Consider the following 15,658-nt stretch of genomic DNA (forward strand, 5'->3'; position numbering starts at 1 on the left):
CTCCCCTCAGCGGCCGCCCGCCGCCACACCGCCCGCCCTCCGCCCCGTTGCCATGCGTGATGACGCGCCTCCCTCCGGCTTTTTGTCTTTTTTCTCATTGGCCGCTCCGCCCGATGACGGCGCTTCCAAGCGCGCCTCTCCGCTATTGGTTTACGAGCGAGCGCGGTGCGGGCTTCGATTGGCGGCCGGGGTGAAGAGTTGGAGCGGGATTGGCTGGGGGCGGGCGGCGGCGCGGTGCGTTGTGGGGCGGCGGGCGCGCGCGTGGAGCGGTAACCGGGGGGGGGGGGCGGGGTGGACTCATGGCCGCCATCGGGGTCCACCTGGGCGCTACCTGTGCCTGCGCCGCCGTCTATAAGGTGAGGGGGTGAGGGGCTGTTCTCCTCCTCCTCCTCCTCTCCCCGCCGCCGTGCCCGGGGCGGGCCGGAGGCGTCGTAGCTCCCTCGGGGGGAGGGAGGTCCTCGGCGGGAGGAGGGGGGTGGGCCGCGGTCATCTCCGTTCCCTCCCGGGGCCTGCGGGGGTCAGTCAGGGAGGAGAGTCCTGAGGGGGCGCGGGGTGTCCCGAGGGAGGGCTCACCCGTGGTGCCTCTGCCCGCAGGATGGCCGCGCCGACGTGGTCGCCAACGACGCCGGGGACAGGGTCACTCCCGCGGTCGTGGCTTTCTCGGAGAGCGAGGAGGTGAGGCTTCCCTTCTGGGGGGGGGGAGGAGGGGAGCTCGGCCTGGTGCTCACTTGGTGTTTGTGTTTTTATTTTCCGTTCAGGTCGTGGGCTTAGCTGCAAAGCAAAGTAGAATAAGGAATATTTCAAACACTGTAGTGAAAGTAAAGCAGATCCTTGGGCGAAGGTAAGAGAACAGGTGCGAAAGGGAAAGTGAGAAGTTTAGTTTTCCCCCGTAAAAGCTGGTCAGTGAAACGTAGTCTCAGCACTGATAGCGAAGGCATTTTAATCTAGCATGATAGTACTTAAGTTAACCTGGCATTGACAGGAGTGTGTGTCATATCTTAAAAACTCATTACATTATGGATTTCTTACCCTACATTTCATTCCAGGAGCAAAGAGATGCTAGTATTTTATGTCTGAATTTGTCTGCAAAAATCAAATTGTGACCTTTAGTAACAAGTTGCATATATGCTTTTGATATATACTTAAGTTTCTTAACTAAAAAGTCTTGTTGTTACCTGGATGTTCTCCTGTGGCTAAAATCCACCGTGCTTTTATTTGCACGAAACTTTGTATGTCTTTTATTAGAGTTGTGAAATGCATTGATGTAATGCCTGTTGTGATTCTTCAGTTACTGGAGATGTGATGATCTGCACTGGCAGTTACAGCAATACTAGAACTAAACTTACTGGCTTAGGTCTAACATCTGAGATGCGACAAAACGTTTCAGTGATAACTAGCTGTGTGTTACAGCTCTTTCATTAAAAGGCGTTGACAAGATGATGTCCATTCTGATGTATTTCTCAGCACTTTCCAGATGCATAACTTTACATAGGTAGTAGAGGATTGAGGATAGTCAGCTTACTGCTATCACGTTATTTCAGTCAATGCAACGAAAGTGCCACCGAAATATTTTGTAATGATTATTGGGGATAGCACATTAAAACAATGCGTTGGTTTTTATTTTCCCTTTTCACTAACTAGTAGGTATTTTTTCAATTATTAGTTTGGGGAAAGGAGCCTGAAAGATACCAGCAGGCAGAACTGTTGGTTTTTCTTCTCCTGTATAAATGTGTCTGTAGAGTGGAAACAGGGATTTTGGTTGAAGTATAACTTACATACGCTGTAGATGTTATAAGGAATATCAGCAAGATGAATTTCTGCAATTACCCTTGAACGTATGATTTATTTTGTTATTTTGAATTTGTCTGGACAGCTCTGGTGACCCACAAGCAGAGAAATATATTGCAGAAAGCAAATGTTCAGTGAGTATGATCTAGGTTTTTTTGTTGTTCCCAGAATAACTTGGATTATTTTATACTTTTCTTCTTGGCATTGTTTGTGCCACACTATGTTATGTTATGTAGTGATCAGCTCTCATTATATGAGGTCCATTTTCTGCTATATAGAAGGTTTCTTTTTTTTTATAAAATAGAGAACTTAACCGTGTTCTGAGATCTGCCATCATAATGTAGTTCAACAGAAAAATGATATGTATCTCTTGGCTGTTCTCGAAAGGGATGATTCTTAATATATTTGGGTAATAGCATGGTGTTTTAGTGCTGGTAGAACATGCTCACGTTACAGCATCCTGTGATAAAAATGCTTAACCACTTGATTTAATCTCAGTATTTAATTTGGATAATACTGTGCTTGTTACTAGAAACCTTTTTGTAAAACGAGAAAAGTTATCCTGGAAAGTACATTCCTAAAGAAGGAATGAGTTTTTTCTCTGGTTTTTGACCGTTTGTATTGACATGCTTATATAAATAGTTGTTATTTTTTCTTATGGAATATAAGCGGGAAAGTACTTTTGTTCTAAATGTTGCTTTAGAAACAAAAAAGAGAGTCTGGAGTCTTTAAGTCCATATGAATGTCACTGTCATGTCTGTTGGATAATACAAGTTTTTTGTGATCTTTGATAAGCATCTTGGAAACATTTATTCTCTTGTAGTAGAGTACTAACACAGAAAGTATTTACACAGTCCCATGCTTTTTACTTCAAACAGAAACTAAATTAAACACTTTTTTGTTAATAACCAAATTACATATCTAACAAAGGTATGTTGGTTTTGCTTACAGATAATTGAGAAGAATGGAAAACTTCAATATGAAATAGATAATAAACTTATTAACCCAGAAGATGTGGCAAAACTGATTTTCAGTAAAATGAAAGGTATATAATAAGTAAAATCATAACATGTTTTAGTTTTTTAAGCTGTCCTCATATTTTTAAGATTTGGTATGTTGGTTTTTTTTGCTTTTAATCAACATGTTCTGCCTATGTTTATAAACAGAAACTGCTCAGTCTGCATTGGGTTCAGATGTAAATGACGTTGTTATCACTGTACCATTTGATTTTGGAGAGAATCAGAAAAATGCCCTTGGGTAAGAGGATTAAGATTTTTCTGTTATTTAACATGCCTAAAGCAGACCGGCTGGCAGATCAGCAATGGGAGTTCTCCTGCTGGACTTCAGCTTGCGACTATCAGTTATGACATAGGGATGTTACTTGAATTGTGAAAATATAAAAGCAGGAGTTTAAATCCTGACTTTAGAAACTTTTCATGGAATTCACTTCGTAACCAAAATGAAATTCTGAATCAATTAAAGTGAGAGGGAATTTTGGTATCATTAAGGATAGAATGTCATTTCAGATGTGGATCTTCAGTGTCCCCTTTGAAATGTTTCTCAGCCCTCCTGCATAGTTTCCCATCCCTTCATATAACAATACTCAGCAAGCCAAGTGGTATTACGTGACTTTTTTGAGGACTGTTTTGTCAGAGAGCAGATACGGAATACACACCAGTATTCTACTTGGAAGTTCTGTTTGGAAAAAGTTCTGCTGTAAAAGTTCCTCTGTATGAAAACATAAGTAGACTTAAAGCTGTGCATAGTTGGCAGCATCTATTTCTACTTTCTGGTATGTTCTGTTTGACTGGTACTCACAGAGTTACTGAAATTTCAAGGAAATGTGTAAAGAAAATGTTAGAAGTGAGGTGTGGTAACGTGATTTGGAAGTAAAATCAATTTTCATAGCATTCTATGTGTTGAAATAATGTACCAAGAACTTTAATGCCAGACTTGAAAATAAGTTACCAAGTTTGATTGAGGGTGGGGTTTTTCACCTAGTAGTTGAGGCGGGGGGGTTCTGGGTTTTATGGAGTATGTAGGCTGATACGTCAGTGTTTTCTTTGACAATGAGCACACAGCAGATCAACTACCTGAAGAACACAGTAGCAACTGAACTTCTTGATACCTTTCTTTTCCAGTCACTTTGCTTTGTTAATACCATGATGTAACCAAGTTCTGAGTTGGTGACATATGTAGTTCAGACGAAATCTTAATAGTGTGTGTGACTATAGTGAAATCATTAAAGTAAAATGAAATGCTGTTATGCCTTATCACAGGGAAGCAGCTGCAGCTGCTGGATTTAATGTTATGAGATTAATTCACGAACCATCAGCTGCTCTCCTGGCTTATGGAATTGGCCAAGATTCACCCACTGGGAAAAGGTAAAATCCTAATATTTTACTTCTTAAATGTAAGCTGCTGTACTTAAATCCTGAGAAATCTTAAATGAGGGAATGCTGTGTTGCCTTGGCAGTCAATACAAAATTAATGATTTGAGGTTTGTTTTTCTTTTTTCTCTCAATAAAGCCAATAACAATTTAGAAGTTGTAAATCTGTAGTATTTTAAATCCCTTTGTTCTGGTTTTTGGGTTTTTTTAGAATTGTCTTTAAAGATTTGTCCCCAGATTCTGTCTTGCTCTTCAATGAGCTGATTGGCTTTAAGAAAAATGCATCCCTTCTCAAACAGATTTTGCCATAGCTGTTTTTTAATTGTGGAAGATGGGGTCATTTTACATATGGTAGAAGAACTAAAGCTGAGTTCCTGGGTTCGGTAGGTGCATTGAGTTTTACTTATGAATATTCAGATAATTCACAAGATTTTCAAAATAGCAGAGACTGCCATCAGTGCAAACAGATGTCTTGTCTTTTTGCTTCTTGGTTGGTATTTTTTACCCTTCTCATATAATTCTTGCCTGTAACCTTGACTGTAATGTTCAATTCTCAGTTGTGTTGTAGAAAAAGCATTGGCTACTCCCACTGTATGAAATAGACTAATTTTGTCCTCTAGGGAACACTTTCAAGTTGTCAGTGGTACTAAGGTGCATTAAATACAAACACCTCAAATCAAATTCTCTTGACAAAACTGATTAAAACCTGCAATACATAATATGATGGTCATGTTTTTAGAAAGTGTGTCAAATTAACCATAATTTTAGATGACTCATATTAATACTTTTTTCTTTTTTTTTTTACCATGGCAGCAATGTGTTGGTTTATAAACTTGGTGGAACATCACTTTCTATCACAGTCATAGAAGTAAACAGTGGAATATATCGTGTGCTCGCTACAAACACAGATGATAGCATTGGTGGAGTTTGCTTCACAGAAGCTCTGGCGCAACACTTAGCTTCTGAATTTCAGAGGTAGGTTTTGAATTCCAAGCATGTTGCTGTTAGGACAGGAACGTTGTTACCTGATGCTTGCTTTCAAAAAAAATTCATACTAGTTCGTCAGATCTGGCAGACTGTCTGCATGTGAAATGGCTTAAGTAAAGTTATTAAAGGGACAGTCAGCTGTCGGGGGCCAAGGAGGAAGGCTGGGAAATATTTGGGTTTGGGTAGGTGTTGCCTGAAGTTGATGTTGAGCTATAAGGGCTCAGCTATGAACTGTTCTGTGTTTTGAGTGATGTATGTGACTACAGGCTGCTCGCGTCCTTTCAGTCACAAGCTTTTGGGTGGCAGGGAATTCACCTGTGTGGGTTTTGTTTGGTTTTCATGTTGACATGAAGGACTGTGGAGGGGCTTGGGTCATCAGACTGAAGTCTGTATGGCACGTCATCCTATGATGAACAAAAATGAACAAATGCATTACCATTAACTCTAGTGAACTTGAGGTGATCAGTTGCGTACTGTCAGAGGGAGACTTTGGATGAAACATACTATTCTTTTGACATGTCTAATGTTGGTGTGCTATTTCTTCTTAATCTGTGGTTAAAATTGGTTAACTCGCAGACCTTTTCTTGCTGTTCCTTGCAGTCACTTACAGGATTTGTTCAGCCGAGAAACTGTTCAGAAAGACTTAAATCTGTATGATAAACACTAGTGCCTGAGTTCAGGGTGCCTCTACACAGTGTCCTTTAGTTGAAATTGAAATGTGTACAGAAAAGAAAGTTCAATAGCTTTAACCTGTTTTTCCTTTCAGAAAGTTAGTGTTATCACTCAAATGCCTGCCTTTCTGAAGTGATAATCTCTTTTTTATTTTTTTCAAATGTAGGTCTTGTAAACATGACATTAGAGGAAATCCCAGAGCCATGATGAAGTTAATGAACAGTGCTGATATTGCAAAGCACTCTTTATCAACCCTGGGAAGTGCAAACTGTTTTGTAGATTCGTTGTATGAAGGATTGGATTTTGATTGTAATGTGTCCAGGTAAAGCAAATCTTGAAGCTACTGCTTTTATATAAAACTATGCTTGAAATGTTTCTAGGTGGTATTTAGGATGTTCAATAAGCTTTGATTTTTGGTAGCATTAATTTTAGAAACAGAAGTAAGATAGAAGACCAACTTGCTTGCTTTCAGCTTTGTTTCATATTGATGGTTCTGTTCTGATGTGTTCTGTTGTACATCCCTAATGGATAGAAAATAAAGTGCAAAAGGCACAAGGAGACCCCATCTTTAGAGTCTGGTTGTTGATGAAAGGGGAATAGATACTGTAATTACTCAAGGTGGTTTTCCTTCTCACCCCCCCTTCTTGTTTTTGTTGTTGGATTTTCCTTAAAGAAAAGACTTTTGGACTCTTTCATCTAAATGAGCTCCAAAATGATAGGACTCATGGAAGTTTTCATGTTGCCTCTTTTTGACAGCTGGATTAGAGCGATGTTTTCTGTCTCTTTGTTCATACTGCTGTGTCCTACTCTAAGTATTTTCTCTCTTGGGATGATCTCTTATTGAAATGTTTAGCTAATTTTGATTGCTCTTCCAGTCAGCAGCAGCTTTAGCAAAATGAAATAGACTTTTCAATTCCAGAACTGAGCATCCACTGCTGCAGCAGCCGGATCTGGTAAAATAAGGCACAGTATGTTTGCAAATGTGAGAAGTGACGCTGTATAACTTGTTCTGGCTCAGTTTTGGGTAAGGATGCTAAGTCCTGTGGACTAGTGTTGCAGAAGTTGACTTGCTGTATTCATACAGAGTAAAACTTCCTCTTCAGGCTTGAAAGAGCTTGAAGCAAGCACAAGTTTTTCAATTTGTTTAATCTACTCCCTGCATGCAAATCGGGATACAGCTTGATTTGCCTCTGAAAATTCAAAAGGCACATTTGCATCTTTGTGTCTCCATTTTAAAGACGATGAAGCAGTTCCAGGATTTTTGCTGCTTTTTTTTTCCACGTATGGGTCAAGACTACAATACTGGTTTTTCTCTAGAGTACACTGAAGAAGATGTGCGTTACGTGTAGGTGTTAATGATGGAATCAATAGCACAGATATTTTCACAACAAAAAAAACCCAACCCACTTCAAGATTAATAATTGGGAAATAAGATTTTTTTTAAAAAAAACCCTTAGTACCAGGTATAGCTAGAGAACCAAAGTATATTCTAAAAATGATTGTTCTTCCATTTCAGGTATTTGTCTGTAATGGATGAGATGACACTTCTTGGTATTTTTTTTTTTTTCTAGGGCCAGGTTTGAACTTATCTGTTCTTCACTTTTTAGTAAATGTGTAGAAGCAATTAAAAAGCTCTTGCAGCAAGTTGGATTTACAGCAGATGATATTAATAAGGTAATAATAGAAATCCCTTGTCTGTAGGCTTTATAACTCCACAAGAAGATTTATGGGGCCTGTTTTTCTTGCAGACAGATTATTTCATGATGTGTTTAAGCATTTTTGGTTCAGATCCAACAAAGTCTGTAGACTCAAGATCTTTAGAACTCCTATCTTTGCTTTGATTTCTGTTACCTGAAGTTAAGTATAAGGTAGAATTCGAGTCAATGATGTGGTTTTGCTGCTGCAAGTTGAGTAAATGGTAGAGGATTTGTCTCCATTTGGTGTGTTTATGTAACTCCTGGTAGAGCTGAGGACTGCCTTCTTTAAGTTTAGTATATAGACTTTCTTCTGCCTTCACTGAGCTTTGGATGGGGTTTGCTGACACTTCTGAAGAAAGCCTGAGTTTTGACTTTTGTCCTATGAGTTGAACAAATTGCTTAGTGTCTACTTGGTGCCTTTGGTCCTCCTTGTTAGCTTAAAAAACTTAGGAACACATTAGATGCCAAACCATAGAGTGCTTTAATACCAAAGATGCTGAGTAAAATAGCAAGCTTTACTAGTTTCATTCAAATGTCTTTCTTGCTTTGGTATAAGAGAGTAACTTCCTCTCAACTCCTGTGCACCTGTGTGTGGTGAATAGTGGCGTATTTATCGCTGGTGGAATTGGCACATAAATTCTGCGGCAAAAGTTAGCTGGCGCTTTTAATGTTACTTGATGCTATTTCAGGCTCTTAATTAGGGTTTGCAGTGTCACATCTGAGTTTCACTGGTAGGATAATGAAGTATCCCAGGCCATTGTTTAGAGAATGTCTTTTGTTTTCTGCTGGCAGTATTTTTTAGGTGGCCCAATGAGCTGTTCTCTCAGGCCTTAATTTTTTTTTTGGGGGGGGGGGGGGGGAGCACTTTAAATGTAAAAATAAATTAACTCAGAGTTGTAAATTAGGTTATGTTTTACATGAAGAAAGGTGGGAGTTAGCTTTGTTTTGAGATCTGGTTGATCTCAATAAAGTTACTGTAATAAGAGAAGGGTTTTAAGGGTTTTTTTCTTGCACAAGATCAGTAAGTGACAGCTAGTTGTCAATGACATCCCTCAGGCTTTGATACCAGGGCTAATACCATTTAATGTCTATTAATAACACGGATGATGGGGTAGCATGTGCTCTCAGCAAGTTTGCAGACAGTACCAAAACGAGGGGAGCAATCAGTGCCACTGTAGGTCAAGGCTGCTATTCAGAGGGGTTGAAAAAGGTAAGGAAAATTTATATAATAGAATAAAATATTTCAGTTGGAAGGGACCTACACTGATCATCTAGTCTAATGGAGAAGAATATCACAAAGATCAACAAAGGCAAATGCAGAGTCTGTGATGGAATAATCCTGTGCAGCAGTACAGGCTGCGGTTGCTAGAAAGCAGCTTTGCAGGAAAAGATGTGGGGGTGCTAATAGACAGGAGGTTTATTTGCTGCAGAGGCATACTGCTGACTGCAAAGGCGGCCAGTTGCATGCTGGGCTGTAATAGCAAGGGTATAGCCATGGGTGTAGGAAAGTGTTTGTTTCCCTCTTTGGCACTTAGACAGAGTGTCCAGATACTGTCTCATCATTTTTGGGCTTCACAGGAGACAAAAGGTTTTGACCTACTGGAGCCAGTCCAGTTGGAGGGCTACCCAGATGGTTTGGGCCCAGAGAGCTGGGTTTGGTCACCTGTAAGAGGCTCAGGGGAGACTAGTGCTGCCTACAGTTACCTCATCGAGACAAAACCTGACTTACCCTTTCCTATAGGTGCACGATGGAAGGCTGAGTGGCAAGCAGCACGAGTTACAACATGGGGAAATTTTAGATACCAAGAAAAGAATTTGTTGCGTGCGGCTAATCAAACACTGAAACAAGGGCCCACAGAGTCTGTGGAATCTATATCCGTGGAGATAGGGTCCTGAGCATCCTGTTGTAACTGGACCTGTTCTGGGCAGGAGGTTGGACTAGATGGTGTCTGGAGGTCCCTTCCAACCTGACGTTATTTTATGACGAATTCCTCAATTCCACTTCATCTAGCTGGCACTTATAGTAACTGTAACAAACACTTTTTCAAGACACCATTTCAAACTTGGAAGCTATTTCCTTTGGTTTCTCAAATAAAAAAGTAACAGAAGGCAAGCAAAGATGGCATCAATTTTTCTTTTAATAACTACAGATGATAAAATATCCCAGAGCACTTTGCATTTCTGTATTGCAGGCTGTGACCTGTCTGTTTTATCTGTCAGAAGAAAGATTTGAAATCATTAAGGCATGTTTTCCAGGTAGTTCTGTGTGGTGGGTCTGCTCGAATCCCAAAGCTACAGCAGCTGATCAAAGACATTTTCCCAACTGTGGAATTACTGAATTCAATTCCTCCAGATGAAGTTATTCCCATTGGTGCAGCCATAGAGGCAGGAATTCTGCTAGGGAAAGAGAATCCTTTGTTAGAAGAAGAAACACTTATTGAGTGTTCTGCCAAAGATATTCTTCTCAAGGTAAGGATAAAATTATTTAACTTTAAAAATTTTACTGCTGCAATGAATATACAGCACTACTTATGCGTGACTGATGTTAGAAAAACAGTATTGGTTTATTATTAGTTCTGCAGATTGGCTATAGATCAGTAAGGGGTAACAGGTTTATTGACAAAAAAAATTGACAGGAAAAGCTGCTTGATTTTAAGGGGAGACAGATTGTGTTTGCTATGTTGTAATAGCTGGACTTTTTCATTTATTTATAGGAATGCCAATTTTTTGTTTTACTTGCTGTGATGGTAAATGTGACAGAGAACATGAATCATGGATTTCTTTTCTTATGGAGTGTTGTTGTAACACTCAGCTCAGTAAAGTACTTAGAGAAAGGCATGAACTTTTTTTTTTCTTTTTAAAGGGAGTAGACGAGTCAGGGGCTGACAAATTCACAGTGCTATTTCCATCAGGGACACCATTACCAGCTCGAAGGCAGCACACCCTGCATGCTCCTGGAAACACTTCTTCTGTATGCCTTGAGCTATACGAGTCATTGGGGAAAAGTCCCATGAATGAAGAAGGTAAATTTGCACAGGTGAGTGTATACACATTCATATGCACTTTTAATATCAACCACTTGGAAACCAAGTGGATCTGGAATGAAGTAAAACCACCAAAAACCCCCAAACCCTGAAACCAGTCCCACCCCTACTAAAACTTGTTACAAAATTAGAATGACATGCATCTCTCTGGAAACTGTCTTTAAACATTTTTCTATAAATGCGTTATGAAGTATTGAAGCACTTTTTAAAGAAACTGAAGTTTCCCTTTTGAATTTGTAAATAGATGGCTGGGTTTGACATTTGGCACTACTGTAGTAAGCTCACCTGGGATGAGAGATCATAACCAGTCATTCCAGTACTATACAGGTCTCCAACATTTTAGAAATAAAACTGCTGGAGGTAATGACATAGCTAGTGTATGTACTGTTGATTGTATTTTGATCTTCCTAGATTGGACAGGATTGTGGTATTAAATACCACATTTGATTTTTCACAGTGGTAAAATGGTATGATTAAATCTTCACCCAATATAAAGATATTACTCAAGAGTCAACTTATTGAGAGAATACAGCTTGTTTGAAACAGTGATGATGTGCTTATCTCGGCTTCAGTGCACTTAAAGCATCAGGGAGGGGGCAGATGTGGCTGAAATGGATGGAATACTTGAGAAAATTATTATTCTGCCCTAGTCCTGCCTGAAAATCTTTAAGGGGATAGGGAAGCGATGTTACCTAATAGTTAGAGAACTGATCCTAAGTAAAGGAACACGCTGAGCTCTTACTGTAGTCTGTGGGAGGTGTGGGTACTCTAGCTATCTTGGTGATAGACTCTGGAACAAAACCACTGAAACAGTACTACAAATAGCTAAAAATACTTAGAGTTGTACTACAGATGAATTAAGTCCACTAGGGCATGCTTTGATGTTGAATTATTAGTATGAGATGCTAAACAGAATGAATTGCACACTTTAGCTATTGTGTTGCTTCCATTAAACTGCTGTGCAAGGATTTACAGCACTTTATAATTTAACTTTTTTTTAACTAGATTATACTCCAGGATTTAGATAAGAAAGAGGATGGCCTCCATGATATACTAACTGTTCTCACTATGAAAAGGTACCCAAATATTTCTTGTTCTGCTGTTTAACTTGCTATGTCACACTTCTGACAAGCGGTCTTTTCTCCTGTTACAGAATGTTTAATTTTGTTTTGAGAAATTTCAGCATTTCATTGCTTACAGGGCTGTGCCCTAGCAGGGGTAAATTCTGTAGGAATGTGGTTTTTATGCGGTACCTTCTGTGCTTTCATTGTTTGATTCCTAAAGAAATAAAACTTAACACAGTTGTACAGATGATTTTTAGCAACTTTTGAACTACTGATCAGTGTAACCATGCTTGAGAGCAGTCAGGATCTCGGATTTCCCCTGGAAGGGGGTCAGGTGGTTCTGTCAAAGGCCCACACTCTTAGCAAAAACTGAAGTAGAATCTGTCTTTATTAAGTTGCTAAGGAATCCATGCAGGACTTCTCATATGCAGCATTTGTGATGAAAACCTGTGGCCCTAGCCTTTCAGAGGCAGGGTTGTTAAGCTTGAGAAACAATGCCACAGGAAATCAGGCTTCATAAATCTACTTTTTACAGAATTACTTGTTTATTATGGGAAGACACAAAGTAACTTATGGTGGGGTGGGGAATGGGGAGCACATGATACTGAAGAAATTTGTCTAACTTCCTTAGGCCTTAATAGGAGTGCTTGGCCTCATTTGAATAAATAGTTTATAAAGATATCAGAAGGTGGAATTCTAAGTAGTCAAAGCACGTTTGTCTTCTGAGAACTGTCCTGAAGCTCATATTGCTTTTCTAAGTAATAGGAAAGTTGTCTAGATGTTGCTGACAAGCTAAATCCCTACTTGCTACTTGAGTTAAAAATACTTTGTTTTCTTACGTTAACTGTGTTGTGGTTTAACCCCAGCCAGCAACAAAGCACCACGCAGCCACTCTATCACTCCCCCTCCTCAACTGGACAGGGGAGAGAAAATATAATGAAAGCCTCATGGGTCGAGATAAGGACAGAGGGAGATCACTCACCAGTTACTGTCATGGGCAAAAGACTTGACTTGGGCAAAATTAATTTATTGCTAATCAAACCAGAGTAGGGTAGTGAGAAATAAACCCAAATCTTAAAACACCTCCCCCCACCCCTTCCTTCTTCCATGGCCTAACTCCACTCGCAATTTTCTCTACCTCCTCCCCCCACAGTGGCACAGGGGGATGGGGAATGGGGGTTGGGGTCAGTTCATCACGTGTTGTCTCTGCTGCTCCTTCCTCCTCAGGGGCAGGACTGCTCACTCTTCCCCTGCTCCAGTGTGGGGTCCCTTCCCCGGGCTGCAGTCCTTCAGGCACAGACTGCTGCAGTGTGGGTCCCCTGCAGGGTCACAAGTCCTGCCAGCAAACCTGCTCCAGTGTGGGCTCCTCTCTCCACGGGGCCACAGGTCCTGCCAGGAGCCTGCTCCAGCGCGGGCTTCCCACAGGGTCACAGCCTCCTTCGGGCATCCCCCTGCTCCGGCATGGGGCCCTCTGTTCCCGGGCTGCAGGTGGGGATCTGCTCCCCCGTGGACCTCCCTGGGCTGCAGGGGGACAGCCTGCCTCACTGTGGTCTTCCCCACGGGCTACAGGGGAATCTCTGCTCTGGTGCCTGGAGCACCTCCTCCCCCTCCTTCTCACTGACCTGGGGGTCTGCGGGGCTGGTGCTCTCATGTGTTATCACTCCTCTCCTCCTCCTCCCCCTCCTTCACTGACCTTGGGGTCTGTGGAGTTGTTTCTCTTGCATTCTCACTCCTCTCCTCCTCCTCCTCCTCCTTCACTGACCTTGGGGTCTGCAGGGTTGTTTCTCTTGCATATTCTCACTCCACTCCTTGGTTACTCTTCTGCAGCAGGTTTTTTTTCCCCTTAAATCTGTTTTCCCAGAGGCACTACCACCGTCACTGATGAGCTCGGCCTTGGCCAGCAGTGGGTCTGTCTTGGAGCCGGCTGGCATTGGCTCTGTTGGACATGGGGGAAGCTTCTAGCATCTTCTCACAGAAACCACTCCTGTAGCCCCCCTTTCCTGCTACAAAACCTTGCCACGCAAACCCGATACAAACTGTCAGGTGTATTAATGCTCTGTTAATAGACTTCACCTGAAATACCTTGTTAGTCATACAGAGATTTGCACATAGCATTCATAAGAAAAACATCTTGGGGGTTATATATGCAACTGTGTAATGCAGAAAACCTGCATTATTTTAAAGGTTTTTTTAGTAATATTGAGGTGAAAAAGATAGGGCAAGTTCACTAGAACACATCCATTTCTACCTAAATATTACGTGTTGTATGTCTAGATGAAGTAGGAGTCAGTATTGTCTAATTCTTGGATTTTGAAAATTAAGATTTTCCTTGTTGAAGGAGATCCTTGGTATTTAAAGACTGCTACTTTTTAAAAGTCGAGTTCTCATGCTTTGAGAAGATGTGCTTATCTGTTGGTTGCTGTTACTCAGAGTTCTCAAGATGAATATTTTGAGTAATATTACTGCATATTCTATTTACAAACCTCTACTAAATAAACTTAGTTACAGTATTTAAACATGTTCCTGAATCTGTTCCAACATATGTAGAGAAGACACGTGCTTTAATGGAGGGCAAGAAGTGCATATCTAAATACTCAATAAACTGAACTTAATTTCATTAATCAGTTTCATCTACGTTGAAGCATGTTCTTCCCTGGATATTTTGACATTAACCTTTCTTCCTTTTGTCTGCATGAAGACTAATGTTTTATCCTCTCTGGAACATGCAGTAACATACTAAGTGTTGTGTTGAGATAGTCCTAAACATCCCTTTCTCTTTTACCTAGGGATGGGTCCTTGCATGTTACCTGCACAGATCAAGATACCGGAAAGTGTGAAATCATCACTGTTGAAGTGGCATCATAGTCACTTTTGAAAGACGTTTTTCTAAGTTGAGTTTTGTCTCTTGTTGGTTTTCTGCCAACGTGGTGCCTCTCTCTGAGATGCCTTTAATGATTCTTAGAGGACTGTAATAAACTGAAGAAAAACATTAATTTGCCACCAAGTCTGTTTGGAGTGGATAATGTGGTGCAAAATGTTAATCAAGACATGCAGACAGCAGAGTATTGAATTGCAGCACCTGATTTAAAAAATGCAAAGGGCAAATCCCTGTGCCTGTGGTTCAGCAACAAGCATATTACATACCTAAAGATTTTTTTTTTTTCCTCGGACTAATCAGGTTGTCTACCCATTCAACCACTGTATCTGTGGCTTCAACAGCATAGCATTGAACCAGCGAGAGCCAGACTGCTGAAAATCCACTCTGATAACTGTACCGAATTGTACTGTAATCCTGTGTGGCCTTGACGTTGCCTGAAGCTGTGGAGGTGATGCCCATTGGTGCTGGCCTTTTGAGTGGGATTTTTTTTTTTCTGGAGTTACTGTAAGATGGTTTTGTGGTGTTGTCTGAAAAGCGTGTGTAAGGGTTATATATGCTTATTTATGTGTTACTAATAAAATATGTTTTTTACGCAGATCGTGGCATCCTCTGTTCTGTGTGGCACTGTTCTAACCTGTATGTCATCGTGTGTTTGGATGTAAGCTGGCAGCTTTTTTTTGTTTTAGGTAGAGGAGTAGTGAGAAGATGAGGGAGCAAGCGAGCGTAGTTGTGGGATTTGAGGGTCTCGGCCTGATGTTATCTTGTAAAATATTCAGAGTGACAGAGCAGAGCCTCACAATCAGAGACAGAGATTAGGAGCGAGGGACACCCGTCTGTATTTGAGGAGACCTGTGTTCGATTACCTGTCTTACTCCAGGCTTCCCGAACTGTCTAGTGTTTTGCAGGACGTGTATTTCTATATTCTTCCTACCTCAGAAAAGCACTAGGTACCGCACAGCGTGGGTTCCGAACCGGAACGAGGTTCTGCCGCCCGTATCCCGGGGTCTTTCACCTCCGGAAAACGGGACTTCACCAGTCCCTGCCTGAGAGCTTCTCCGCGGTCCCGGAGAGCCCGAAGCCGGGTTCTGCCGGGGGGGGGGATTTGTCCCGCAGCCCTTAGAAATACAACGGAGCAGAG

General features: G+C 41.2%; 1 protein-coding gene across 4 annotated transcripts; it reads left to right on the forward strand.

Moving 5' to 3' along the window:
• The first annotated feature begins 254 nt into the window (after positions 1–254).
• HSPA14 (heat shock protein family A (Hsp70) member 14) lies at positions 255–15,234 on the forward strand. Of its 4 annotated transcripts, none has more exons than XR_012650008.1 (14): positions 255–356; positions 595–675; positions 759–841; positions 1,874–1,922; positions 2,740–2,833; positions 2,955–3,045; positions 4,068–4,172; positions 4,992–5,153; positions 6,004–6,159; positions 7,409–7,511; positions 9,791–10,003; positions 10,447–10,571; positions 11,584–11,654; positions 14,429–15,231. XR_012650008.1 is itself a non-coding variant. In XM_075024713.1 (14 exons), the coding sequence occupies exons 1-14, from the start codon at positions 300–302 to the stop codon at positions 14,505–14,507; spliced, it is 1,518 nt and encodes a 505-aa protein (XP_074880814.1). In that variant the 5' UTR covers positions 255–299; the 3' UTR covers positions 14,508–15,211. The 4 variants fall into 4 exon arrangements, 3 of the variants coding, with proteins under 3 accessions (XP_074880814.1, XP_074880816.1, XP_074880815.1); XM_075024713.1 differs by having other exon boundaries at positions 10,398–10,571; positions 14,429–15,211; XM_075024715.1 differs by lacking the exon at positions 11,584–11,654 and having other exon boundaries at positions 14,429–15,234.
• The last annotated feature ends 424 nt before the right edge of the window (positions 15,235–15,658 follow it).

The sequence above is a fragment of the Buteo buteo genome, chromosome 4, assembly GCF_964188355.1.
Source record: "Buteo buteo chromosome 4, bButBut1.hap1.1, whole genome shotgun sequence".
NCBI lineage: Eukaryota > Metazoa > Chordata > Aves > Accipitriformes > Accipitridae > Buteo > Buteo buteo.

What these genes read in the sequence shown, in the direction of transcription:
- HSPA14 (XM_075024713.1), top strand. Translation starts at nt 300, where the DNA reads ATGGCCGCCATCGGGGTCCACCTGGGCGCTACCTGTGCCTGCGCCGCC. An exon ending in CTTTCTCGGAGAGCGAGGAG is followed by an intron (nt 676 to 758) that starts GTGAGGCTTCCC and finishes TTTTCCGTTCAG; the next exon opens with GTCGTGGGCTTAGCTGCAAA. An exon ending in GATTCACCCACTGGGAAAAG is followed by an intron (nt 4,173 to 4,991) that starts GTAAAATCCTAA and finishes TTACCATGGCAG; the next exon opens with CAATGTGTTGGTTTATAAAC.